The 27,411-nt window shown below is 51.2% G+C and overlaps 1 protein-coding gene across 1 annotated transcript in view; it reads right to left on the bottom strand.

The window, feature by feature from the left end:
- FOXN3 (forkhead box N3) overlaps window positions 1–27,411 on the bottom strand; it is a 320,291-nt gene that overhangs the window by 7,904 nt on the left and 284,976 nt on the right. Inside the window, exons 5-6 of the mRNA XM_068966402.1 lie at window positions 23,314–23,379; window positions 12,564–12,669 (exon numbers count right to left, since the gene is read on the bottom strand). Of these exons, the coding sequence (XP_068822503.1) occupies window positions 12,564–12,669; window positions 23,314–23,379 (172 nt within the window). The remainder of the gene's footprint in view (window positions 1–12,563; window positions 12,670–23,313; window positions 23,380–27,411) is intronic.

Here is a 27,411-nt window from a genome sequence, read left to right as displayed (position 1 = left end):
TGGAAGTTGGTCAGTCGTGTCTGACTCTTTGTGACCCCTTAGACTGTAGCCTACCAGTCTCCTCTGTCCATGGGATTTTCCAGGCAATAGTACTAGAGTGGATTGCCATTTCCTCCTCCAGGGGATCTTCCCAACCCAGGGCTTGAACCCAGGTCTCCCACATAACTGACTTAAAGAAGCTGAAGTATGAAATAGAGCTCAGGTCCCAGACAAACGCAGCAGGTCATCTGGGAGGCAGAGAGAACAGAAGCCAGAGCGTTCCGGAGGCCTCGGACGGAGCAGGAGGGCAACGGTGCTGACTGCCCCTGCACGTTTTAAAATATTCATGCTGAAAATTCTAGGATCGACACCGAAAGAACAGAAGGGTCTATATAACTTACAAACCATTAGAAGGAATGACAAGTAGGAGAATCGTGGTCACTTTAAAACAATGTCAGTGGGCTTCCCTGGAGCTCAGTGGTAAAGAATCTGCCCGCCAGTGCAGGAGACATGGGGTTGATCCCTGGTCCAGAAGACCCCACGTGCCTTGGAGCAGCTAAGCCCGTCAGCCACAGATACTGGGCCTGTGCAGGGCTCACGAGCCGGAGCAAGAGAAGACACAGCAGCGAGGAGCCTGTGTGCACAGCGAGAGAGCCGCCCTGCTCTCAACACCCAGCCAAAGCCCGCAGCAGGGAGCACACAGCACGGCCCAAAGCAGGTGCAGCAATGAAAATACAACAGCGTCGGAGAGGAACATGGGAGGCGGGGCCAAAAGAGTTTGCAAAAAAGGCAAACTGAGATGGTAGAAACGAATCCACATGTCATTTAAAACAGGCTAGTACCTCCATTGAAAGGTAAAGGTCATCAACGCAGACTTTAAAAGGGGACTGAGAAAGGTTAAAAGTAAAAGGAGGAAAACCATGGCGCCATGCTGATGCAGCTATACTAAACCAGACACGATAGATTTTAAGGCAAAAATCGTTCCTATAGATAGAGAGAGTCATGAAATATTCAGAAAGGTTCAATCACCAGGAATACATAACTGTTCTAAACGTGGAGACCTCCAGTAAGATTGCTTCAAAATATACCCAAACTGGAAGAGCTGCAGGAAGAAATGGCCAAACCCACATCTCTCCGCTTTCTCGCTTCTCCCCCAGACACGGCTCATACGTAGATTTGAACTCGTGGACATACACAGAACATGTGCTCATAACAGATAAGGTATGTGACTTTGAAGCCCACAGCAAATATTTATAATAAAAAACGGTATAAACTACGAGGCCACATAGCAAGTCTCCACAGACTTCAAATAGCAGTATCTTACAGATGAATCTTCTGACCACAATGCACTGTAATTAATAATTAATGATGTAACTAAAAACAGAAATAAGCAAAAAACACCTCCTCATAGGTTTGAAAATTTAAGAACACACGTCTACAAACACCTATGGGTGAAAGAAGAAAGCAAGATGAAAATTAGTAAATACTTTGAACTTGTAACAATAAAGAAAATAAAAGGCACCAAAATTTAGGGCTACAACTAAGCAGCGGTTTGAAGAAGAGTGTAACCTTAACCTTTTGTATAAAATAAAAGTTCAACAAAAAAGAATAAACCCAAAGAAAGAAAGGAAAGAATAAAGAAACTAGCAGAAACCAATGATGTAGAGAAGAGATACAAAATAGCGGTAATTATAATAATTTAAAAAAGCTTCAAAGTTGATTCTTCTATGAAAAAACACTATGTGTGTTAAGGTTAAGCGAAAAGAGAGGTAATAAAATGAAATAAGAAATTAAAGGGATGCAACTACAAAAGACATTGAAAAGATGACAGATATTATAAATAACTTTATGCCACATTTTTGAAAGCAGGTGATATAGACAAATCCCTACAGTTACCAAAATGAATTTAAAAAGAAATGAAAAAGAAGTTATACCATAAGAATTAAAGAAATTCACTCAATAGTTAAAAATCATCCCACAAATAAAACACCAGCTCTGCAGTGTTTTGTAAGTAAGTTCCACCAAACATCAAGCAACAGATTAATTTCAATCTTGCCTAAACTCAGGGAATCTAAGAGCGAATACTCTCTAATGCCTTATGTGAGAATAATGTAACCCTGACTAAACCTAGATAAAGGTAGCACCAGAGAAACATGGATATAGGCAGATATGCAAAGCTTCACGGAGGAGATGCTGGTGTGCCAAAGTGGCTGCTGCTGCTGCTAAGTCACTTAAGTCGTGTCCGACTCTGTGTGACCACAGGCTCCCCTGTCCCTGGGATTCTCCAACGCTAGCGATATGTAAAAAATGTATCACCAGTACATTAGAAATGTAGGTTTTATTTAAAATTAGGAATTTATCATGTAACTCACCACCATGTAAAACAATGAGAAAAAAATTTACAGTTCTGCTAAATGATGTAAACATTTCTTGGATGAAATTCAGCATCATTTACGATAAACTACCATTGCAAGCCAAATATAGAAGAAATATTTTTGTAACGATAAGGTATATTTCCTAAAAGACCGATAACAAACAGTCCATCGGTTGTTCTTCAATAACACAGCACTCTTTAAAATAAGAAACAACACGGGGGCTTTGGTGGCGGTTCAGGAATTAAGAGTCCCTCCTGCACCTCGGCAGATGTGGGCTCTGTCCTCGGTCAGGAAACTTGGCTGTCACGAGCCGTGGAGCAACCGAGCCCCGGCACGGCAATCACTGAGCCTGCACGCTCTGGAGCCACACCTAGAGAGCCTGTGTGCCTCAACTGAGGTCGGACGCAGCCAGATAACAGAGGTAAGAAGGGATGAAACAATGTAAAGACGTCTGTTATCATTACCTTTACTCAGAGGCTCTAACAGGGCGGGAAAAACAGGACAGGATATAAGAAAAAGCCTCACTGTTATTTATCTGATTCTATACACAGAGGAATCTATAGATAGATCAGTAAATTTACTAAGTTTATTTAGCAAGGTTGCCTGAAAAAAATCAAGATACAAATAATTAACTCCAGATGGATTATAGTATTTAAATAATATAGAAAAAAATTTTTTAAATCTTTTAGAAAAAAAACTACAGGAGACCATATAATCTCAGAGTAGGGACTTTTTAAAGACACTAGATTTCATTACAAAGTGATTACTGCACATGAAAATTAAGAGCTTCTGTTCATCAGAAGACATTACTATGGAGAGTGAAATGACCATCCACAAACTTAGAAAAGTTATTAGCAGCACATTTGGTCAATAACAGCGTATTACCAAGGAGGGACGTCACTTTGCTAACAAAGGTTCGTACAGCCGTGTACAGATGTGAGAGCTGGACCATACACAAGGCTGAGAGCCGAAGAACTGATGTGTTGCAGTACTTTCCAATTTTAGCGCTGGAGAAGACTCTTGAGAGATCCAACCAGTCCCTCCTAATGGAAATCAGTCCTGAATATTCATTGGGAAGACTGATGCTGAAGCTGAAACTCCAATACTTTGACCACCTGATGCGAAGAGCCGACTCACTGGAAAAGACCCTGATGCTGGGAAAGACTGAAGGCAGGAGGAGAAGGGGATGACAGAGGATGAGACGGCTGGATGGCGTCACTGACTTGATGGACATGAGTTTGAACAAACTCCGGGAGATAGTGAAGGACAGGGAAGCCTGGCATGCTGCAGTCCACGGGGTTGCAAAGAGTGACTCAACAACAAGATAGTCAATAAAGGGTTATTACCCAGAATATACAAAGAAGTCCTACAAAGATAAGAAGAAAAGAAAACAAGCTGATAGAAAGAGGAATGAACTGCTGAGCAGGCAGTCCATAAAGAGCATATTCAAGCCGCCAGTTGAACAAATGGAGATCGGTGCAACCTCCGCAGTAAGAAGGGAAACGGAAACTGAAACGCTGCAAGATACTGCTGCATAGCCACCAGACCGGCTGAAATTGCGCAGGATGCCGGCTCCACACGTCAGTGAAGACGCCGAGGAGGGGGAAGCACCATGCTCCGCTGGGAGGCGTGTACAGGGATACCAGCACTTCAGAAGACAACCTGAGCACATTAACCCTGTACAAACCAAAAACTCCCACACCGAAACACGCATCTTAGGTGAAACTGGAGGCATGGACAGGAATCCCCACGGCAACTCTGTAAAAGCAAGTAACGACAAATACCTTAAAAAAAAAAAAACAAAACTGGCACAGCCACACAGTGGAATGTTATATAGGCACGAAAACACCATCAGTTACAACTGCATGAAGCAAAGCAAATAAACTCTGTGATGAATAAAGAGGGCAAGGGGCAAGTCAGAAAAGAAGACGTAAAGTGCCATTCCAGATATTAATAGAAAAAATTCCCATCAAGCAGAATTAAATGTGTTCCTTATGGATATCAAAAACACTTCTAAAAGCCCAGGAACAGAACATACAGAATTCGGGATTGCGGTTATCTTTAGCAGCTGCGGGGGCCTCTGACGCCTCCTGCTGCTGTGTAGCCCTTCCTGGGAAGCCCATGGGTTCTACAATGCCAGGAGTTCCGCCTCGGTGGTCGTCTCCACGTTGGGGGCAGGAAGGGGCACGGTTTCCTCCCGTGAGCTGCAAGGGGTCCGCTTAGAAGACTGAGACAGCTGCGACTCCTTATCTGCGGTCCGCGATCATATACTGCTCTGTGTGATCACAGATCACTACAGGAACGAGCCTGGAACTCTCCTCCGTGAATCATTTTGCATCCAGCACCATCAGGAGTGCAGAGGACTTTTTACATACAGTGGGAAAAGCTGCCAGGACTTTCAAAGGCCTTAACCAATGCCACCGGTTTGAAACACGAGGAGCCGCCGCAGAGCGTGGCTCAAACATCGCACAGTGAATTTGCTGGTCACTGTTGCGATTTCTGGACCAGGAGAGCCAGAAGTGGAGACAAGTGGAGCTGGGGGCCCAGAGGGAGCTCACGCGCGTCCTTCATCCCCCTGGCGCTGTTTCCCCCCTGCCCCATTACCACTTCCTCCTCTCCTTCCCACCACGAAGCATAGCCCGAGACGGAGTTTCAGAACTGCCTTCAAAGACCGTGGTCTCCAAAGATGAAAGCTGACAGGTGCTTGGTTTTTAAATTAAAACAAAAAACAGATCAGTGGCAAACTTTCCTTCCAGTGATATCACCGGGCCCCACCCTATCTTCAAACTGAAGGTTGCAGGCTGCCTCAACTCCTGTGACAAACGCGTCCTCCAAGGGAAAGACAAAGCAGTGGCCAGGAGCAGATCTGAAGCGGACAGATGCATTTTCCTGGGGACTTTATTTTGACAGGACCTTAAGTATTAATGCTTCGTATGACAGTGCTGCTGCTGCTACGTTGCTTCAGTCCTGTCCGACTCTGTGCAACCCCATAGACGGCAGCCCATCAGGCTCCCCCATCCCTGGGATTCTCCAGGCAAGAGCACTGGAGTGGGTTGCCATTTCCTTCTCCAATGCGTGAAAGTGAAGTTGCTCAGTCGTGTTTGACTCTTAGCGACCCCATGGACTGCAACCTTCCAAGCTCCTCCGTCCATGGGATTTTCCAGCAAGAGTACTGGACTGGGGTGCCACTGCCTTCTCCAACAACAGAACCATTAATTCTTCACGACAATAGAACCATTAATTCCTGACTTGCTTCCTGTTTCAGGGGTACTGCATTTTCAAGTGAGGTCCTTACAGCTCCAAAAAATATTCAGCAGCCTAAGGTGGTGATCAAATGAAACTTTCTTGTAATTTTATAACATGCTATGGTTTAGACTGGGGCTTCCCTGCTGGCTCAGACGGTACAGAATCTGCCTGTAGTATGGGAGACCCAGGTTTAATCCGTGGGTTGGGAATACCCCCTGGAGAAGGGAATGGCTATCCACTTCAGTATTCTTGCTTGGAAAATCCCATGGACAGAGGAGCCTGGTGGGCTACAGTCCATGGGTCAGAACGAGTCGGACATGACTGAGCGACTAACACATGGTTTAGACTACTGTCACGACTCCTTAAAACCCGGGCTTTGCTACAAGTGTGCACTGCCCTGAAGGTGGCCCGCAAACTCAATCTAAGCCTTTCCTGGGGTTTGGGACTGAGCTTCAGGCGCTCAGAGAGGAGATCTGGGAAGGTGTGTAGGGGGCAGGTAGGTGAATCATAAAGCTCTCCACATATTTCATTTTCTTTTACGCTTTAAACAATTGTAATAAAATACACAAACATTAAAAAAAACTTACCAAAAACAAAACTAAACCTTTGTTAAGCACACGGCTTAGTGGTATTAAATACACATAACGTGCCGACGTCCCACCATCCATCTCTAGAACCCTTCATCCCGTAAAATTGTGACTCGTCCCCAGTAAACAATGACCCCCATTCCCTCTCTGCACAGTCACTGGCAACCACCATTCTATGCTCCGTCTCCATAAACAGGACTGTTCATTTAAGTGGGGTCATACAGTATTTGTCTTTTTACGAGTGGCTTGTCTCACTTAAATGTCCTCAAGGTGCACCCGTACTGCAGCGTGGATCAGAACTTCCTTCTGCTCAAGGCTGAATATTCTACCGTGTGTACACACTTCACATCTTGCTTGTTTGCTCATCTACTGATGGACGCCTGGGTTGCTTACAGGTCTCCAGTTCAGTTCAGACGCTCAGTCGTGCCTGACGCTTTGTGACCCCGTGGACTGCAGCACGCCAGGCCTCCATGTCCATCCCCAACTCCCGCGGTTTCCTCAAACTCATGTCCATTGAGTCGGTGATGCCATCCAACCATCTCATCCTCTGTCGTCCCCTTCTCCTCCTGCCCCCGATCCCTCCCAGCATCAGGGTCTTTTCAAATGAGTCAGCTCTTCACGTCAGGCGGCCAGAGTACTGGAGCTTCAGCTTCAGCATCAGTCCTTCCAGTGAGCACCCAGGGCTGGCCTCCTTTAGGATGGACGGGTTGATCTCCCTGCAGCCCAAGGGACCTGCCGTACTCTCTCCCACAGTGGCTGCACACCTTACGCTCCCACCGAAGGTGCTCAAGGGTTCCAATTTTGCCATAACCTTGTCAACACTTACTACTTTCTGTTTTCTTGCTAGTGCCACCCTAAGGAGGGTGAAGCACTGTCTCACTGTAGTCTTGATCTGCATTTCCCTAGCGATTAGTGATGCTGAGCATTTTTCTGTGTGCTGATTGCCTGTTCTATGTACCCTTTGTGTACCTTTGGAGAAAAGCCCTTTCCCATTTATGAGCAGGTGTGCTTGTTAATCATGTATTTATTGAACACTTGTGTACTGTTTTCTCTGTGCCAGGTATGTAACTGTGTATTAATCCCAGTAACTCCTAAGGGAGGTGCTGGTTTTCTTCTGAGAAGCCTGGCCCAAGGCCCCATAGTTACAGGCTATGGACCCAGGAAACCTGGTTCCAAAGTTCATGTGTGCAATTTCTGAGCTCTCTTGACATACGAAAGGCTTCTCCGATGGCTCAGCAGTAAAGAAACTGCCTGTGATGCAGGAGACGTGGGTTCAATCCCGAGGTTGGGAAGATTCTCTGGAGGAGGAAATGGCTACCCACTCCAGAATTTTTGCCTAAAAAATCCCATGGACAGAGGAGCCCGGTGGGCTTCAGCCCTGGGGTTTTAAAGAGCTGGAGCTGAGCGAGCACAGCACGGTCCGGCACATGAAGGAGGGCATGCCCACCAGCTCTCGCTCAATCCTCCGGCAAGCCTTGACGTTCACAGTTCCTTGGCACCTGAGAGGTCACTTACGGTCAGGCCTTGACGTTCATAGTTCCTTGGCACCTGAGAGGTCACGTAGGGTCAGAGAGTCCTAAACTGTGCACACAAGGTGGCCCAGGCCGAGGGGAGCTGCTGTGGCCTGCAGTTGAGAAGTTCACGAATGGAGGAAATCTTATGCTCTGTTTCCCTAGAGATCCAGAAACAGTTCTTCTGGGGCTATAACTCTCCCATTCAAAGGTATTCTCTGCAAGGGATTTCACTGGAGAGGCAGCAGAAGACACACGCATAAAACTTGGAGAAGTGGGACCAGTTTCTTTGAGGATAATGTGTCTCAAGGACTCCCCGCCTAGGCAAATTTAAAAATAAGTGGGTTTCCGATGTCTAAGGATGGGCCGATCCCTGAGGTTATTGAGTAAAAAGTCAACACGGTAAAGTCAATTACACTATTGACAGATACTCTTACAAGGAGATTTCACATCATAATTACATGCAAAGGAACCCAGCAAATACAAGCTGTGTAGTGATCGGTTAATAAAAGTAACACTTCACCTACGTCAATAATGGTTTCAGAGTTAAGACAAACAAACGTGGCCTTTGGCACTCAGCAGAGGGGAAAAAAAAAAAACAAAACCCAACACATCCCCGAAAGACAAATATTTTCACTTGAGAAGTTGCTTAGACTCACACAGAAAACCTGTCACACAAAGCAGGGTAGCAAACAGGTCTCCAGGGGGTGCTAATGACCCCTGGCCCTCCTGCCAGCCCCCGCTGAGCGGATGGGGCAGCGGGAGCCCCTCAGGGACCCCTGGTCACCGCCACGTGGTCTGGCAGAGGACGCCTCCTGTGGTTCTCGTCTCTGCTGGGCTGTTTGCCCTTTAACCTAAGTTGAATCTAGGTTCAGCGGACACATGGCCAAATTAAAAAAGAAAAAGAAATTTCAATTAGAATGAACCTGAAAGCGCAAAACAGGATTTTCCCTCCCTACTGAACAGTCCTCAGTGGGCTTTACAAGCCTCCTGCAAATACCCACATGGTCATGTTTATGTTCATTTTTCCTGAAGGTGTCGCGCCACCTATTTGCCAGGCACTTAGGCCATAAGGAAGGAAAAGGTATTATAAGCGAGGGTCCCTGACCTTCTGGAGCCTTCCTCTCCCTGAAGTCTCTTAAAACTGAGGTAGAAAGTGCAGAGCTGGTATTGGGATAATGGCTAACACACCGTGGTTTTCTGTTTGTGCAAATGGAGCTTGTCTCTACACACTGCGGCTGTACGTTTTACCGAGAGGATTCTGCTCGGACCTCCGGGGAAGCTCGCTGCTCTGGGCTGTGTGCTTCTGGAGAGGACGGGCATGCAGAGCTGCAGGGCCCGGGCCCCAGGCTGCCTGCAGCACTCCGTGCCAGGCCACCTGTCCAAGCCCACCTGGCTCTGCCCTCCCGAGTCTTGGGTGGGGTGGGGGGAGGGCTGTGACCCCTCCCCTGTGCCCCATTTCTGCAACCCACCAGCCATGCCTCTCTCCGCTGAAGCAGTAGTCAACCCTACAGAAGCCACGGAAGCGAGTCTGTGATTCCTCCAGTGCCTGCAGGCCCCACCTCTTCCTGTGCCCAGAGAGGCGTGTGCACCAGGAGGAGCCTTCTCCCTAGAGACCCCGCTGGGCCTTCCACCGGCCCCTACTCTGAGCTCAGAGACTCCTCCTAAGAGGCCTGGATCCCAGTGCCGGCTGCTCCGGGGAGCTCTGAGACCCAGCCTCGGGGGGCAGCGTTCAGACCTCACCGCACTGCAGTTGTTCGCTCCCTCCTTAACACCCCGAGCTCTCTCCCAGCCGCCTGGCTAATAGCTCTCCACCTGGCTAACGATTCTTCATTTTGAAGTCTCCCTGTTCGAGCCCCTAGCGTGGCTCCTCTCTCCCAGCTGGACCTGACAGACACACACGTCTGGCCCCGGAACCTGCCTGTGGCCTTTCGCTGCGGCAGGAGCCTAAGTGAGGTGTTGGCTGGGACGGCTGAGGAGCGACTCTTTGACCACAAATAAGGTATCATCGTCTTGCTGCAGTGCTACCGATAACGTCACCAATTCAATGGACATGAACTTGGGCGAATTCCAGGAGATGGTGAGGGAAATGGAGGCCTGGTGGGCCGCAGTCCATGGGAATCACAGAGTCAGACACGACTTAGCAAGTGAACAACAACAACAGTGCTCTGTTACCTTCTAACCGAAATAGAACCAGTTAAAAAAACTAATATTTTAAATAATACCTCTAGAGGGTACTAATCACCACAAGTCAGCAATCACATATGTCGTGAGGCTAATAAAACGAGGAGGCAGCTCCTGCTGAAAGCCAGGTCTGTCTTAGGCCTCCTTTCCCTCTGCCTGGCTCTTCCCTTCTCCCAGGGAATGGCTGGAGTCACAGGGGGAACTCCGTTTGCTTAAAAAGGCACTGAAAAGACGCTGAGGACAGTAAACTGAAGTCTACGCTTAGTGTCTGCACATGGAAGGAGATCTTTACGGCGTGTGAGAAGAGTCTGCGGCCTTCCCAACCAGAAAGGCACATGAGGAGGTTAGGCAGAAGTGATTTTAAGAACAAACAGGAGACAGAGTATGTCTCTCTCACAGTGTGAGGCCAAGGCATAGCTATTCTGGCTTGAAGGAAGAGGCTTACCACTCATGAACTGAAGGTCGTAAATTACTGATCTCAAGATATCTAAGAAAGACATGGGAGAAGCACAGGAAAAAGAACCTTTCCACACTTCTGGAAAGTAACACCAGGTCTGGTTAGCAGAAACGATAACTGGCTTTATCACACAATTACTGTTCTAACTCCTACCAACTTCCCTCCTTAGTAGGTTCCCGATACCAGCATCTGCCCTGAAGACAGGACGGCAAGGAAATCCAATCAGTCCTTCCTAAAGGAAATCAACCCTGACTATTCACGGCTTCCCTTGTAGCTCAGTCAGTAAAGAATCTGTCTGTCTGCAGTGCAGGAGACCTGGGTTTGATCTCCGGGTTGGGAAGACCCACTGGAGAAGGAAATGGCAACCCACTCCAGTATCCTTGCCTGGAAAGTCTGATGGACAGAGGAGCCTGGTGGGCTACAGTCCATGGGGTCGCAAAGAGTTGGGCACGATTGAGTGGCTAACACTTACTTACTTACTTATTCATTGGAAGGACTGATGTTAAAGCTCCAATACCTTGGCCACCTGATGTGAAGAGCTGATTCATTGGAAAAGACCCTAAAGCTAGGAAAGATTGAAGGCAGGAAGAGAAGGGGATGACAGAGGATGAGATGGCTGGATGGCATCACCAACTCGATGGACATGAGTTTGAGTAAACTCTGGGAGTTGGTGATGGACAGGGAGGCCTGGCATGCTGTAGTCCATGGGGTTGCAAAGAGTCGAACATCATTTAGCGTCTGAACAACTCTGGCAAAAGCAGTTGGTTTGCTGGGAGGGTTAAAAGGCACAAGGGAGGGATTTCCCTGGTGGTCCAGGGGTTAAGACTCTGAGCTTCCAACGCAGGGGAAGTGTGTTGGGTCCCTGGCCAGAGAACTAAGATCCCGCACACGCAGCCAAAAGACAAAATAAAACCATGAGTGAGCGGAAAATCTCCACGTGGTCGATGCCCATCACAGAGCCTGAGCCTGCAGTTCCCTCAAACCCCAGTTAACAGACTTCCGCGGATGGTTTCCTTTGGAACATGAAACAGTATGAAAGCGAAATGGCCTTTAAGTGTGAACTTGATCCAGAAGTGCTGGAAAGAGGCTGGGGTGCAGCGTCGTGAAGGGACACAGCCCAGCAAGGCAGGTCTCTTCTGACAAGCAAGAGCGTGCGACGAGGCCTCAGCCAAGCGAGTGAGACCCAGCCCTGGTCCTCAGCAAGCAAACCACAGAGGACAGAGCGGGACACACACAGCGCCACTCACCGAAGGGTCACGCCCAAAGCACGGGATTACTCGTGCCAAGAAAAGAGAACTACTCTGAGGCTGACTCAGAGGACGGTTCAGAAAAGCCTGGGGAAAGGACCATTTTTGTGACGGGCCGAGAAGGAGGTGCTGCTCTCCAGGTGGAGGCGGAGGGAGTCTGCACAGAGGAAACAAGATGGGCCAACCCTGCATCGTCTGGAAAACAAATCTGGTTGGAGGAGACGGGAGCGCCAGCGGGGCGTCAGGGTGAGACGGCGGGAGTCGACGGGGACGCTTCTGCAAACAGCTGGGGAGGCACGTTTTAGGAGACCAGCCTGGCGACGGCTGTTGGGAGGGCGGGGGTGGGCAGGGGGGAGGCACTCCCTCCCAGGCAAGCGATGGGCCCTCCCCTGGGGCTGGCAGAGGAGCTGAGAAGGGTGGAGGAAAGAAACTTCCCAAGGAAGAGTCCACGAGGTTCGGCAGCTGAGCTGATTGTTGGGAGTGGGGGGCTGGTGCCACCTGGTATTTACAGACCACTCACCGGAACACTTTTCACACCTGCCACTTTGCACGTTTCATTGTGAGCCTTCCCAGGAGGCAGAGGAGCTTCATGGATGAGGGAGCTAACCCACAGAGGTCAGACATGCCCAAGTGACAGGGCTGGGTCTGGAGGTTGACCAGTTAGCCCAGAATCTAATGCCTGCCCTGCCCACCATTTCCTTCTGCTCACGTTACCCCACCTTCTCAGAACAGAGCAGCTTCACTGCCATTCTGCTTTATCGCACCTGCAAAGAGACCAGGGTAATTTGACAGCCTGAGAAGGAGAAGCCGGCACCTGGACTGGGTCCTCGGGAGCTCCTTTAACACCTTCAGACACCCAAGCTATTTCCGCCCTGACCACACAGAGGCTGGTCTTCCCCAGCCCCCAGGTGGCCCCGTGGGACGCACAGCGCCCTTCCGGCTGCTCAGGGGGGGCTTTGCCCAGCAGGGCCCCTTACCTCACAGCCGCTGTCATCCCAATGGGCGTGACTGGCAACGGCCGGACCCCGGGGAACAGGCCTCGGCTCAGAACCCGCGTTCCGTTCTGTATCACTCCTGGAGGAACTGGAAAAGCAAAGAGACACCACACGTGAATCCCGCTGTGCAGACTTCTGTTCCGAGTCAGAAATTCTGGATACACCAGAGAGAGAGAGGGAGACAGGGAGAGAAAGCAGAGATACAGGTACAGAGAGCAAGCAGACAGACAGACAGACAGGCAGACAGACAGACAGACAGACAGACAGACACACACACACACACACACACACACACGGTGACAGATACAAAAAGAATATCAAGAGAGCAAGACAGAAAGAGAGAAAGATACCACACCTCAAGAGAGAGATTTAGTTAGTCAAGTCAAACCAATAGCTTATTATTGATGCCTTGGTTAAAAAAGAAAAGTGGGCTGCAAATATTACTTCCTGCATTAATTACATATAAGCTTTTATCTCTAGGCAGACCCTTTAGGTCTCAAGAACCTGAAGGCATCTTGAGCAAACAACTCATTTTCCTCACGCTTCTCCGGCCACAGTCAGAACTGGGAATATCTTGCTAAGAGTCCTTAATCCAGGAAGGGGAAAAAAAACAAACCAGCCAGAAGAACAGCAGGGCCGTCTTTACAAGCTCCTCGGCTCCTGGGCGCTCACAACACCCCGCGAGCGTCCCCACGCCCGTCTCGGCGCGGCGTGCAGGGCTGTCGGAGGCGGCCCGTCTCAGAAGCTCGCGGCCCCGCCGTAGGCCCGCCCGCCTCCTGCCCCGGAGCTCCCTCTGAGCGGACGCCCCGGGCGCGCTCGCCAGCCGCGGTCTCCTAGACACGCTCAGCCCCGCGTCACTCCCGAGCCAACCTCCTCGTCAGGGGCCACCAGCCGCTGCCCGTGCCGTGTGGAACTCACAGTGGCCTCACACGGATCTGAGTTCTTACGGAACAGGGGGACCAGAAGCAACTCCCGAGAGTCGATCTTTTTTGGCCTCCCGAACAGCGGTTTCTTCTGGCTCACGCTAACGTTCTCCCAGCACCATCAACACGCCTCCACGTGTCTGTCTAGGGGGCCAGACATGCCTCCCGTGGGAACACTCTGACAGAGGGCTTGTACACCTGGGGTTTATCCTGTTCTTCTGGTGGGACTTTGTGGGAGCTCATGGAATCTACTTTTCCTTCTCTGAACAGTGTTCTCGAAGACCCTTTCTGTCTCTAGCATCCTTGAGTCCCCAGCCCTTGGCCCAGACTCACCCAAGGGCAGGGTGGACAGATCGTGCTTTTCTCAAACACAGACCTAACCGAAAAGAATCTACAAAATCATACCTTTGAAAACGAAAACCACTCTAAATATTAAGTTTTTAAAAAATCAATAAATCTTTTTATAGACTTTTTTTTTTTGATGTGGACTATTTTAAACGTTTTTGGTTGTTTCAGCTGCCAGACATGAGGGATCTTAGCTCCCAAATAGGGGTCTAACCCGCACCCACTGCATTGGAAGGCAAAGTCTTAAACAGTGGGCCACCAAGGAAGTCCCTGGATATTAAGTTTTTAAAGCCGATATTATTTGTGTGGAACAAGTAGGCTTCCCAAAAGACACGGTGCATACTTTTTAACTCCTGTAATTTCAGGTCTCTAAGAGCAGATTGATGTAAATACGCTAAACCTTAAGTCGGGTCTTTCACGTTGGACGAACGTCTGCTCTGGAACGTGGGATAAAGTTGTAGACTGATTCCCTGGGGAGCTCCTGCTCGTATCCTCTGCCATGTCTCATCCAGGTCCGTGTAAGGTGCCCGTTACTAGGCTGTGCAAAAGGTGGGATAAGAGACAAACGGAGAGTGGTGCCTGAAGTCGTCACTACTAGCACAGCTCGGGCTCGAGGACCCCCATCTGCTCCCATATTTAATCACGCAGGCAGGCTGAACGAGACCAGGGGCTTCTACCCGTCACTTAACAATCAGCCTGATTTCAGATATTAGGTCATCTGAGGTGGGGGACTCACCAGGCACCTTAAAAGCATGAAACCTGTTAGGATATGACATTGCAACTAATTATCACGGTGTGCTTAGCTGATGAGTTCTCTGGACTCTAGCAGAGTGTCTGGAATTTAAATCTGCCCAAATTACCAAACAGCTTCATATGAAGCTACAAGACAGCGTGGTATACATGTAAGTGCCGACCTATAGATCCATGGAACAAAAGAGAATCCAAGAAAGAGACTCACGTGCATGTGGCCAACTGATTTTTGACAAACACGCAGACAATGGGGGGAAGAAGGGTTAGAACAATGAGACAGAAATGAACCTTGGTCCTAACCTCATACCAAACAGGGAAACTAATGAGGGATGCATCATGGAGCTAAATGTAAGGACTAAAGTTACAAAACTTCTGGAAGAAAATACCGGAGGGAAAATCCCAGTAATTCCAGAGGACAGACATACGTAGAAACCAGGAGGACTCTGGTGTTCAGACGGATGCTTCAGGTGGAGGTTATTTTTGGTTGGTCCCTCTGCTTTGGGGATTGTGGGAAAGGGTTTTTTCCAATTATTTTGCTGTGCAGTATCTCTTCAAAATGGTCAGTATTTAATGTATCAGTCACTAGGGATCTCATCTAGAACATTAAGCAAACCTGACGGAATAGTGCTCCCCCAAACAGCTTAAATATTCAAAGTCTACACCACAGTGGTGATTCTCATCAGTGAGAATGATTACAGTCTCATGTACAGGCTGTATCAGTTAATGGATGAATTACCAAGTACCTGTCCACACATTAGATGAAGAGGACACAGGGTCCCCCCAGCTAGGGGGGACAGGCAGAGAAGCGAAGAGACAATGAAAGCGTACTATAGCAAGCGCTAGGCCAGCATGGGCATGGGTGCTATGGGGCACGCAGGATGGAGACAGCTAACCCAAACAAAGGCCATCTGGGAGGCCTTCCTTCAGGAAGTGCTGGCGACGTTAGTATTCAAAGGCACGCACCAGGTCTGGAAGTGATGAAAAGCATAATGAGCGTAAGAACTAAAAAGTAATTCTGACAAAGCATATCACCCTAGCAGGAATGAGATGCACCTTTACACTTCACTCCTGGTGGCTCAGACAGTAGAGAAGTCGCCTGCAACGCAGGAGACCCGGCTTCGATCCCTGGGTTGGGAAGATCCCCTGGAGAGGAGAATGGCAACCCCCTCTGGTATTCTTGCCTGGAGAAGCCCATGGACAGAGGAGCCCGGTGGGCTACAGTCCGTGGATGGGGTCGCAAAGAGTCGGACACGACTGAGCAACTAATCCTTCACTTTCACTATGGATACCGGGAAAACCAGTGAAGGGCTGCGAGCAGGGGGGTGGTCTCTAGCCTGGCGGCTGAGAGCCAGACTCTGGGGTCGCACGACCTGCCTCTGTGTCCCGTCAGCGTCCTTTACTGCCTGTGTCTTCTGATGTGCTCCTTTAAGTAAGAAGAGGTCCCAGTATTGACCTCTCGGAGTATTTAGAGGTTTAACTGAATAAAGGCACGGCTGTTCTGAAAAGAGATGCCGGTCTTCAATCTCAGCATCACCCATGTGCTCAGCACCCCCAGAGGCGCCCTGCAAGCGGCCCACGAGAACAGGATGAGACAAAGCTGGATGGGGTCGGAAGCCCCTGGCCATTGTCCGCGTCACACGCTCAGCCGGAAGAGCAGCCACTGGGCTCACGGCACTTCTGTTCCCCGTGTGCAAATCACTTCAGAGTCACTCCTGTGGCGAAACACCCAGAGCACCTACAGTCCTGCGGCAAAGACTAGGAAGCCCCAGGCACACGCCCCCGGCCCGGCACAGAAGACTAGGGAGCCCCGGGCACACGACCCCGGCCTGGCACAGCCCTGCAGTCATCCGGCCGTCAGAGGAGACGCAGCCCCGCCTGTACCCGGAGCCCTCTGCCCGAGTGGCTGGAGCCTCCGATCACCAGCGGCTCACCCGGCGTCAAGGAGACGGAGAGAGGAGGTCAGCCCTCACCAAGCAGCTACTGGACACCGCTCGCTCGACTCCCTGTCTCATTAAGCTCCAGGGAAGGAGCCTCTTGTGTGGTCACGAGTACACACTTGGGGCCACACGGCCTCTGTCCAAAGTCTTGCCCACCACAAGCCCAGTGGCTCTGGGCAAGTGCCTTACCCTTCTGTGCCTGTTTGCTCGCCTATAAAGGAGGCATGAGAGCACCTCAGAGCATCGTTTTGAAGATAAAACAAGACAAAGCACAGGAGCTGCTAGCTCAGCGGCTGGCCCACGCCGTAAGCTCGCCGTCACCGAGATCACCGGGTTCATCCTTCCGCCATCGCACCTCACCTCACCGGCGCCCTCTCACTCATTATCTCTCAGGCACAGGATTTAACGGGGTCAGGACACGCGGAAAGTCTTTCAGTCTATCAGGCTTTTGGTAGCTCTCCCTAACTCTGCCTCCCTGCTGGCTCAGCCGGGAAAGAATCCACCTGCAATGCGGGAGACCCCAGCTCAATTCTTGGGAAGATCCCCTGGAGAAGGGAAAGGGTACCCGCTCCAGTCTTCCTGGGCGTCCCTTGTGGCTCAGCTGGTAAAGAATCTGCCTGCAATGCAGGAGACCCTGGTTCGATTCCCGGGTTGGGAAGATCTCCTGGAGAAGGGAAAGGCTACCCACTCCAGTGTTCTGGCCTGGAGAATCCCACGGACTGTATTGTCCATGGGGTCGCAAAGAGTCGGATACAACTGAGCGACTTTCACTTCACGAACTCTGCACTCACCCGCGAAGACATCTTCCTGGTGAATGCACTTCACAGAGACTCTCACGGACGGCTTCCCTGCAGCATGAGAAGGCCTTCCCCGAGCAGTGTCTGGAACCTGGTGACCCCGCTGGCGTGCACCTGAGGCTCTCCCTCGGACCCCGGCGCGCACTCTCACAGGAGCTGCTGCAGGAGCTGCTCCCGCCAAGCCTGGCTTCCCAGCGCTGCTGCAGGCAGCTCCTCACGGGGGGTGGACGTGCCCCTCTCTGCCCACGCGGCCGGTGACTCGGAACTGCTCCCACCCTTTTCTCCCTTCTGTCCCCACACCCAGGTGTCTAGAATGTGGCTTCTGAGAGATGAATCCCGGCCGGCCTAACACGGCTGAGAAAGGCATTCCCAAGTCCCCGCGCCATGACTTTTTGAGTCTGGATCTGGAGACGGGGTCAGTGCCCCTGGCCCTTTGCTTCTCAGCACATCTCCTTCCCTTCTGTTTCCTCTGTGTTTTCCCCGATGTGTATCAACACACGTAAACCCAGGGCGCCTACCCAACCTGCTGAAATTAAACCTGGGCTCCAGCTAGAGAAGAGGTCATAAGAAACTGGGCATTTAGATTTGTGGCTTCTCACTAAATCAACTAAAAAAGAAAAGAAAAAGCACCCTCCCCCCCAGCATCATCCTTTCCTGCTACATCACTGAAGTACTTAGCTCTTCGCATGGAAGTCTGCTCTATACTCTAATAACCTACTAGGGAAAAGAACTTGGAAAAGAACAGACACATTTGCAGTGCAACTGAGCCAGTTTGCTGTGCGCCAGAGTCTAGCACTGTGGATCAACTCTCCCCCAGCAGAAAATGCTTTTTAAGTCGGCTCTCCTAGGAGAGAAGACGTTTGTCTGAGACTCTCAAATCCGGGGACAAGGTGCCGAGGACATCAGCACTTTGTGTTAAACACTGACTCTCAACTTTTATCCATCAAGAAAGCAGCCCTCACACACACAGAGAATCAAATCAAGCAGCACCGTTCGCTGTGATCCAAATGTGATCACGTCCAGAACCCGAAATAAAAACAGTGGAAGGCACAGGAGAGGCTTTCCTCCGTGCTCCGCCCGCCCCGGCTTCCCCAGCTCCCCTCCCCACGTTCTGTTTCCTTGATTTTCGCAGCTTCTAAAATTAACCTCTGAGCTCCGACTGCTGCGTTGGAGAGCAGCCCGGGCTAAGCTAGCAGAGGCCATAAGCTGAGCAGCAGGTGACTCGATAATCCTTCCCTTTCCTAGGACTGGCCCTTCTGCCCGCTTCCTTGCAAGGATGCGGGGAGGGCTGAGAGGAGGGAGCCTGCTTCCTGGTGCCTCTACAAGCATTCCAGCTCTGGGGGGAGGGGGGCTGAGGACCTCCGCCTTCCCCCCCACTCCCACCCCCACCCCATTCGGTTGTTCTGTTTATCTAGAGCTTCTCTCTGGGAACATTCCAACCCGGCATGATGTCAGCCTTTGAAGATGAGTGGGCTTCCCTGGTAGCTCAGTGGGTAAAGACTCCGCCTGCAATGCAGGAAGGATCCCTGGGTCGGGAAGATCCCCTGGCGGAGGGAAAGGCTACTCACTCCAGTATTCTGGCCTGGAGCAGTCCATGGACTGCATACTCCTCGGGGTCAAAAACAATCCGACACGACTGAGCAACTTCCACTTCATTTGAAGATGAGTAACGGTGCTCAGACTTCTTCTGACTTAATAACAATCCTTCTATTGGGGTCAAAGGTGACTCACAAGGCTTGTCAGAGAACTGTAGGGCAGAGAGTAGAGCAGAAATCTAGAGCAGATGCGACTGTGAGTGTGTGAGTGTGAGTGTGTGTGAGTGTGTGTGGGTGTGTGTGAGCGTGTGAGTGTGTGAGTGACTGTGTGTGTGCGTGTGCACTCGTAGTGTGTGTGCGTGTGTGCGAGTGAGTGTGCGTGTGCACTCGCAGTGAGCGTGTGAGTGTGCGTGTGTGCTTGTGCACTCGCAGTGTGTGTGTGTGAGTGTGTGTGCATGTGTCTGAGTGTGTGTGTGTGCACTTGCAGTGTGTGTGCGGGCTCAGAGCTGACTCTTCGCAACCCCATGGACTGTAGCCCACCAGGCTCCTCTGTCAGTGGGATTTCCCAGGCAAGAACACTGGCGTGGGTTGCTGTTTCCTCCTCCGGGGGATCTTCCTGCCCGGGACCAAGCATGAGTCTCTTCTGCTGCCTGCACTGGCAGATGGATTCTTTACCCCTGCGCCAGCTGACAGAACGAGTGTGGCCACTCTAGAGCGGGTGAGACGTGGAATTCAGACGAGCCATGTTCTAAGCACACTGGATTTCAAAGACTCAATATGAAGAAGAGGATGTAAAATGTTTCATTAACACCGTAAAATAATACTGATTACATTTTGCAGGCCGACTCTTTATCACTGGAGCCACCTAGGATGCCTTAACTAGAATCGAGAAGTTAGAATTAATCTACAGAGCCATACTTTTTTTTCTGGCAGGGGAGAGGGATGCAGATGGATTTGACTAGAAGCTCAGGAGACGAGGCAGCGGTGTCCTGCCTGGATTTTTCTGCAAGCCGTGTCCCGCAGAGCCCCTGAGACGTGATGGCATGCCTTGCGGAAGGCTCCCCACGCCGCGAACGGACCGAGCCAAAAAGAGAGAATGTTCCCGCTGGGGCTGCGGGGGAGACAATGCTGCAGGCTGAGGTTCTGATGAGCTCGGCGTGCTCAGCTGCCCCGCGGAAGTGAAGCATCAGCGTGCAGGGAGGGGCTGAGGGGCCCCACAGGGAGGGAGCTAAGGGGCATAGGTGCAGTGGGCACCCCCGGGGCAGGAGGGGGGGCCTCCTCCTGACGGGGGTTCTGCCACCTTCTGGAGATGGCTCCTTGCTAGCACCTAACCGACTCCCAGCCTGCGGCCAGTCTGCCCGCAGGAAGGATGAGAGCGCAGGACCTCAGCGGCTGCCGCCTGGGGCCTCCAGAAGGGCCAGGACAAAGGCGAGACCTTAAACCGCCCAGGCTGTCTTCTGCCTGCTGCGCAGCGCCAGGGGCAGACGGATGGGGTGGGGCCCCGCTGACACGGGGCGTTGCTCAGCCCAGGCAGTGAACACGGGAGGCTGTCGACAGCAGCCCGCGAGGATGAGGCTGCGGTAACAGACGGCCATGGGCCTGCGTGGGGAGCAGGCAGGCAGGACCCCAAACCTGGGCGACACGCGTGCACACACACCCTGAGGCAGGCTGCCCATTCCCCACCAGCACCCCGGCGTCTGCTGCCTTTGAGTGTTTTGGCTAAGGGATCAGGTCAGGTCAGTTCAGTTCAGTCACTCAGTCATGTCTGACTCCCTGCAACCCCATGGACTGCAGCACTCCAGGCCTCCCTGTCCATCACCAACTCCCAGAGTTTACCCAAACTCATGTCCATGGAGTCGGTGATGCCATCCAACCTCCTCTGTCGTCCCCTTTTCCTCCCGGCCGCAGTCTTTCCCAGCATCAGGGTCTTTTTCAGTGAGTCAGCTCTTTGCATCAGGTGGACAAAGTGACTAAGGGATCACCTCCCACTGTTTCCAGGCTTTGGGCAAAGCCGGCAGGGTCGGGCATAGCGGCTTCTGCGCTGTATGTCCGGGACGGTCTCCCTTTGGGAGGTGAGGTCCTGCCTCTCATCCCAGACAAGAAACATCAGGTCAGGAGGCAAAGGGGGAGCAAAGCACAGAAGAGCTGCTGTAGAGAGTCCTGGCGTCGGGACACAAGCCTCTGACTGCGCCTCTTAGGAGGCTGACGGGGGTTCCTCGGGCCCCCAAGTGCAGGAGCGGACGCTCAACGTACACTCACCTCCTTCCAACGGCCCTGCTCCAATCTCGGGGGCTTCTCACCCACTGACTATGCCCTAGCTGGATTTCCAGGGGATCTGATGAGGCTTGGGGTCAGACAGGAAGGTGAATACAAAGCTGATGCACTACCTTCTGCCCAGGCACTAAACTGACTTCTCTGCTGTCTCCTTCCAGACTTCCGTGGGTTGCCCGGTCCCTTCCTACCAGGACGCTAGAGCCCGCTCCTGGCAGGCTCACCAGGGCTGTGGCTGGGCTTCTCACAGTAGTCAGAGCAAGGTGGGAAAGCCCTATGTGACTCCACAGCTTCACAACGTGAACATGGAGCTCGGAAAACTAAGTTCAGCATCCCAACACACATAAGACTACAGACACCCTGAAAAAAAATTGTTACAACACGTGTTACAGTAAGGGAGAGGGGAGCAGCTCATTTAGCCATGAGAACACTGAAAACAATTAACTTCTTAACTCATCAGGATCAACCCTTTTCTATCTGTGATCAAGAATCTAGGGATAATAGACCTTTATAAAACTGCCAAGGATCGCTGATGACCAGTCCCCTGGCCTTTCCTCGCCTTTATTCCCGTTCATCAAAATAACTTCCTTAAACCAACGATCACTGCGGGCAGTGACTGGTACGAAGGAAGGTACCCAAACCTTATGTAGCTCTGATCAAGTCAGTACGCTTGCCCCGTGATGAATTATCCACCTTGATTTCAGAAACTGTTTCAGAACATAATGGGATTACAGTCTGGTCTACTCTCTTCCTGCAAGAGATATCTGAGAACTGAGTTTTTTTTTTTTTTTTTCACTTCCGTGTAACTTCAAACATCCTTTAAAACCCACACTACAGGTTAACTGCTAGTTACAGGACTGCACCGGCTCTGTGTCTGCTTAGCAGTGGTGATTCCTTCTCGGAGGTGTGGACAGTCTTTATTTCAACGGCCAGCAAGCTGAGCTCAGCAAAGAGAGAATGAGGATTCTGTGCCTTCAGGACCAAGTAACCGCAGCCTTCGGCAGAGAGATGACTGTCCTGAGAACGCCTGGCTGCGTCTCTTGGGTCTTTTAAACCAAGGGACAGGGGAGGAAGGATGGAGCCAATTTCCTAAAGCTGCTGGCAGGCTAGGGGGGATGGTCTAGAACTCGACATCAGACAGCTGGGGAGGGTCTAGGAACAGATGTTCTCCTGTGGGAGATGCCACAAGCTCCCGAAGTGGGGATCCCTTTGCTTAGCAGGCCGGGCGGTGCTCAGAACGAGGCAGGTGGGCATCGGAGGGGGTCGGCTGCGGCATGGCACGAGTCCACGCACAGCAAGGCGGTGACGCCGTTATCCTGCCAACGGGCTGCAGGGGCTGAGCTGGCTGTCTGATCAACAGGCTTCCGCCGGGAGAGGGACGTGGCCGCTGGGAGGACAGGGGACTGACATCTGCGTTTGGGTCATTGGTCATCACTGGGGGAGGAGACCATTCTAAAAACACGCTAGCTCCAGAGGTGGGGAGAAGACATCGGATGGTGTATGAAGAGCAGTTCCAGGGAGGAAGCAAGTATGTCTTCAGCTGGGCCTTGCTGGAGGGCCGACGGGAGGTGGAGCCGGGAGCCTGCTTCTCAGGAGCAACCCTGCCCTTCTGTCTGTGTGGCCTTGTGCACAGGACGACATGGGGCGGGGGAACCCCAGTGTTGCCCTCTGCAGGCTGTTCCAAGCTCCTGCATACCCACCTTGCTAGGTTTTCCTCTCCTCACCCTAAGACAGGAGCCTGTTATTCATGAGGTCCCCAAGGGGACAGGCATGTCTACAAATGGGTCCTGCTGAGTCCTACGACTGTGAACCGGGCCCCTGCAGCCTCTTCCAGCAGAAACGACAAGCTCCCAGGAATAGCTCCTGAAGGAGAAAGGGTCTGTTCTCTGGGACTCATTCCTGGTCCCCTTCCCTGCCCCTGAGTCTCAAGCCCTGAAATTACCTTAGCACTCTGTCATCTTGGAAACACACCTACGCATTCAGTCACACACGTGCGTGGCTGCGTCTCTCTATGCACATGTATGGAATCACGCACTGCGGTAGTTCAAAGTGGTTCTCTAAGGTGGGGGCGGGGGGGCGGTCTGCTTGGGCATTAGTCCTTCCTGCGGCCTGGTATGTAAAGGAGGTTAAGTCCACAAGCTGTGGTGCTGTAGGCTATAGAAGCATCTACTCACAACCTGCTTGTGTCTCAGGGGGAGTATTCAAAAGCATCATGGCAGTGGCAGCGTCAATGTCAGGATCTGGAAAAATCAACCAATAAACAACATTGTTTACAACGGGGCTGCTGTGCGCGAGTGTCCTTCCCCAGCAAGTCACAGTCTATGAACACAACAGAGGAAAAGAAAAAAATCCAGGAACTTGGGTCTTCCACGGTTGGCCCAGTGGTTGAGAATCCACCTTCCAATGCAGGAGAACGAAGGTTTGATTTCCTGGTTGGGGAACCAAGATTCCACATGCCGTGGGGCAAGTGAGCCTGAGTGCCCACTTGTTACAATGGAAAGAAGTCCTCTCGCCCATTTATTATTACAATGGAAAGATGTCCTCTCGCCACAATGAAGGACGCCACGGCAGTGAGGGATCCCGTGGGCTGCATCTAACACCCAACACCGTCAAAAAGAAAGGGATCCATAAAGAACGCAGAAACTAGAGGAGCACCCCCAAGGTGGCTTCGGGCCCGTCTGGGTGCGCAGGGAGAACGCTGCTCGAGAAGGAGATTTAAGGGGCGCAGTGCGGGATCCTCTGCACCGTGCTCCTTTCCATCGCTTGTGCCGTGTGCTCCTGAGGAGCTGCTGATCTCCGCACCCGCTCAGCCTGTCCCCCTGGGGTGGAGGGGCAGGAGAGTGGGCGACAACACAGCGTTCAGCCACGGGGATCTCTAACGGGGCGGGGACGCTCATGGCATCAAGAGGAGAAAGCACCAGCCACACCTGCGTCTAGCGAGGCACAGATGAGACACTCGGTCACTCCCATTCGTCAGCAGAATGTAAACTGTATTTCATGAGGCTGTCACAGCAGTGGCGGGGGTGGTGAAGGCCTCACACACACACACACACTCACATACACACACACACACGCACACACACACACACACACACACACACACTTCAAATCTGTAGGGAAAAAAATCGCGGTTCTGATGTTGAACATACAACAGTTGTTTCCACATCTATTATTGCTTTTAATATGGGACTAAAAGAAAAAAATACTCATCACTTCATTGCTATCTGTTTTAATAGGTTTCTGAATCCTTTCTGATCCACCGGTTGACAGATGGCTGCTTATATATAGACAGAAAAATATTATCCTTTTATAACTAAATTCGTTTTCCTCTGAGAGACAGCAGCGCCGCTGCTATGGAAATGAAAGTCACCATGGCAACGGTAAACAACCCCCAAGAAGGGTCGCCGACCGGGCTGAAAGGAGCAGCTGCGCCGGTGCGGCATCCCGGCTGCCTGGGCTGGAGCTCACCGGCCGGGCCGGGAGGCCCACGCGACAGGCGCCGCCAAGCCCCACGCACACATGGGGAGTCGACGGCCACAGCCTGTCCCTGGAGACCGCCACCTCCGCGTCCCCTGCACCAGCGACGGACGACGGTGGGGGCCCCTCACGTGTCAGTTCTCGTACAAGTTATACACCCCAAAATTCAATTTATTGCTGATGGCTCCATGGCACTTTATTTAGGGTTTTTATGTTAGAAAACGACCTTTTTTTTAAACTGTTTTTTTTTTTAAAGTACATTTTTCATAACTATACAGGAGCAGTTTAATTTCAGGGAAGTAATGTGATGCAGTATAAAGCCCCACAAGTGATTAATAATACGGATGATGCTGGTTCCAAAAGACAATCTCTCAAAAAAGGAAAAAAAAAAGAAAAGAAACAAAACTAAGGGAAGTGAACTAGACCCTGCAGCCTTTTTCTACTCCACCTGCAGGAGGCCCATTACTCACGCTCCATAATGGGGTGCAAGTTCATTTTGATAAGTACATTTTATGAGAAACAGGTAAATTAATTCATTTGACAACTCCTGGGGTGAAATTCCTAAAACAGTCATCGATTCTCCTTGATCTTAAAATGTAAATGCATATATAAGCTGAACGATGAATCAAAAAACTTAAAGCTACACTCACTGCGGCTAGGGTTGCTGCAGCGCCTGCCCTCTCAGCTCCCCACCAAGACAAAGGGCTCACAGTGCCGAGGTACTGCTGGGATTCCACCAGCCATGGGCAGCAGGCAGCTCCCGGGAGGTCACGGGGCGAGGGCTGAGCCTTCCTCTTTTTGGAAAAGGCCTTTCCTTTCTCAGGACTGAGGAAATATGCATGTTTCCCCTCAGCAAGCAAAAGTTCTTTGCCATGTTCGAGAAGGCAAGTGTTGCAGGCAACCCAGGGCTCGCCGGCCCGGAGGGTCTCTACCTCCCCTGGCCACTCCCACTTGGAGTTTTCCTGAGTGACCAGGAGGTCTGATGGGGACAGAACAAGACGAAACACAGGTAAGGAGTCTTGAGGCTTTTCCTGCCCGTTTTGTCCGAAAATGAAAGAAAGTAGTTCCATGCTCTTCAAACACACATCTGACCTCAGGAGGAAGGTGTAAGGGACCCCAGGTGGGAAGATACAATGAAAGAAATGCAAAGGGAAGAAAGAGAACCTTAACGAGAGAGAGCATCCGCATCACAGCCTCAGCGGGGCAGCCCCAAGGACAGCATGGCGGCGGGGGAGCTCCAGACCCACACGGCATCCGCCTCCAGCCCTAACTCACCAGCCCCCATCGAGCCAGTAAACACACAAGCGAAGTAAAAATAAGACGCTTTAGCACAAGCCCTCCAATCCTGTCTTCCACCCGGAGTCGCCATGCCCAAGGCCCCCAGAGATAAAAAGCCCGTTGCTATCTTGGCATTCCTGCTGGTCTCCAGGCACTTGGGGGTAAGTGTTACACCCAGCCTTCTCGCTATCTCACTCATCCTCAGCTCCTGAGCCCCACTCTCCATTCTCCCTGGGACTCTAAGCCTGAAGAGGCAGCAGAGTGGAATGGAGAGCAGACCCCGAATGCCTCCCTCACGACCTCTTGGCAGGTGAATCAGCAAACGGTGTGAGAAAATGGTGTGGAAAAACGGTGAGGAAGCGTGTTTGTGCAGGTGTGCGCTCCCTGGCACGACGGCGCCAGCCCTTCCCCAGGGGATACAGCGAGACTCATTCTGGGGGGATAGTTTGATGAGCATGACAGATTTTATACCACTGCTTGTTGCTGCTCGTTGCTAAGTCAGGTCTGGCTCTCTGCGACCCCATGAACTGCAGCGCTCCAGGCTTCCCTGTCCTTCACCATCTCCCAGAGTTTGCTCAAACTCAAGTCCATTGAGTTAGTGATGCCATCCAACCATCTCATCGCCCGTCGTCCCCTTCTCCTGCCCTCAATCTTTCCCAGCATCAGGGTCTTTTCCAATGAGTCAGTGCTTCGCATCAGGTGGCCAAAGGATTGGAGATTCAGCTTCAGCATCAGTCCTTCCAATGAACACCCAGGACTGATCTCCTTTAGGATGGACCGGTTGGGTCTCCTTGCCGTCCAAGGGACTCAAGAGTCTTCTCCAGCACCTCAGTCTGAAAGCATCAGCTCTTCGGCGCTCAGCCTTCCTTATTGTTCAGCTCTCACATCGAGTGCCGCCACCACCACAATCGAGGTGGAGAGTAGAGCTAAGACACACATGTCCTGCGCTCCAAGGTCTCCTTTGGGCCCGCTGCTCTGGGCAGCAGCAGACTTGCTTTCTGCTACTCATCTGTGAAGCAGGATCAGTGGTTCTTTCCTATCGCTGTTCTTCCCCACTAACTCTCCACTGTATAGATACGCTAAGGTGTGTTTATCCACTGGGTTGATTCCAGTTTGGGATCTTCCAAAAAAAAAAAAAAAAGCTACTGTGAATTTCTGAACCAGTCTTTTGAGAAGATACGCTTTCATCCCCTTGGGTAACTGCTGATAAGTGTATGCTCAGCTTTACAGGAAGATGATTCTTTCCCAAAGAGGCTGCACCACGTATGAGTTCCACTGGCTCCACATTTGTGTCAACACTTGAAACTGCCAATAAAACTTGAGCCATTCTAGAGATGTGATGGTGCGTCCTGGTGATTTTAACTGGCATTTCCCCACTGACAAACGGTGCTGACAGCTTCTCATGTGTTAACAGCCGTGGGTATATCTTCTTTTGCGGAAAGCCTGTTCACGTCTGTGCCTGTGTTGTAACTGGGCTGCTAATTTCTCACTCTAGAGTTTTAAGTGCTCTTTCAGCA

The sequence above is a fragment of the Capricornis sumatraensis genome, chromosome 2 (genome assembly GCF_032405125.1).
Source record: "Capricornis sumatraensis isolate serow.1 chromosome 2, serow.2, whole genome shotgun sequence".
In the NCBI taxonomy this organism is placed as follows: domain Eukaryota; kingdom Metazoa; phylum Chordata; class Mammalia; order Artiodactyla; family Bovidae; genus Capricornis; species Capricornis sumatraensis.
Note: the sequence above shows the minus strand (reverse complement) of the source record. Positions and strands in the feature narration are given on the sequence as shown.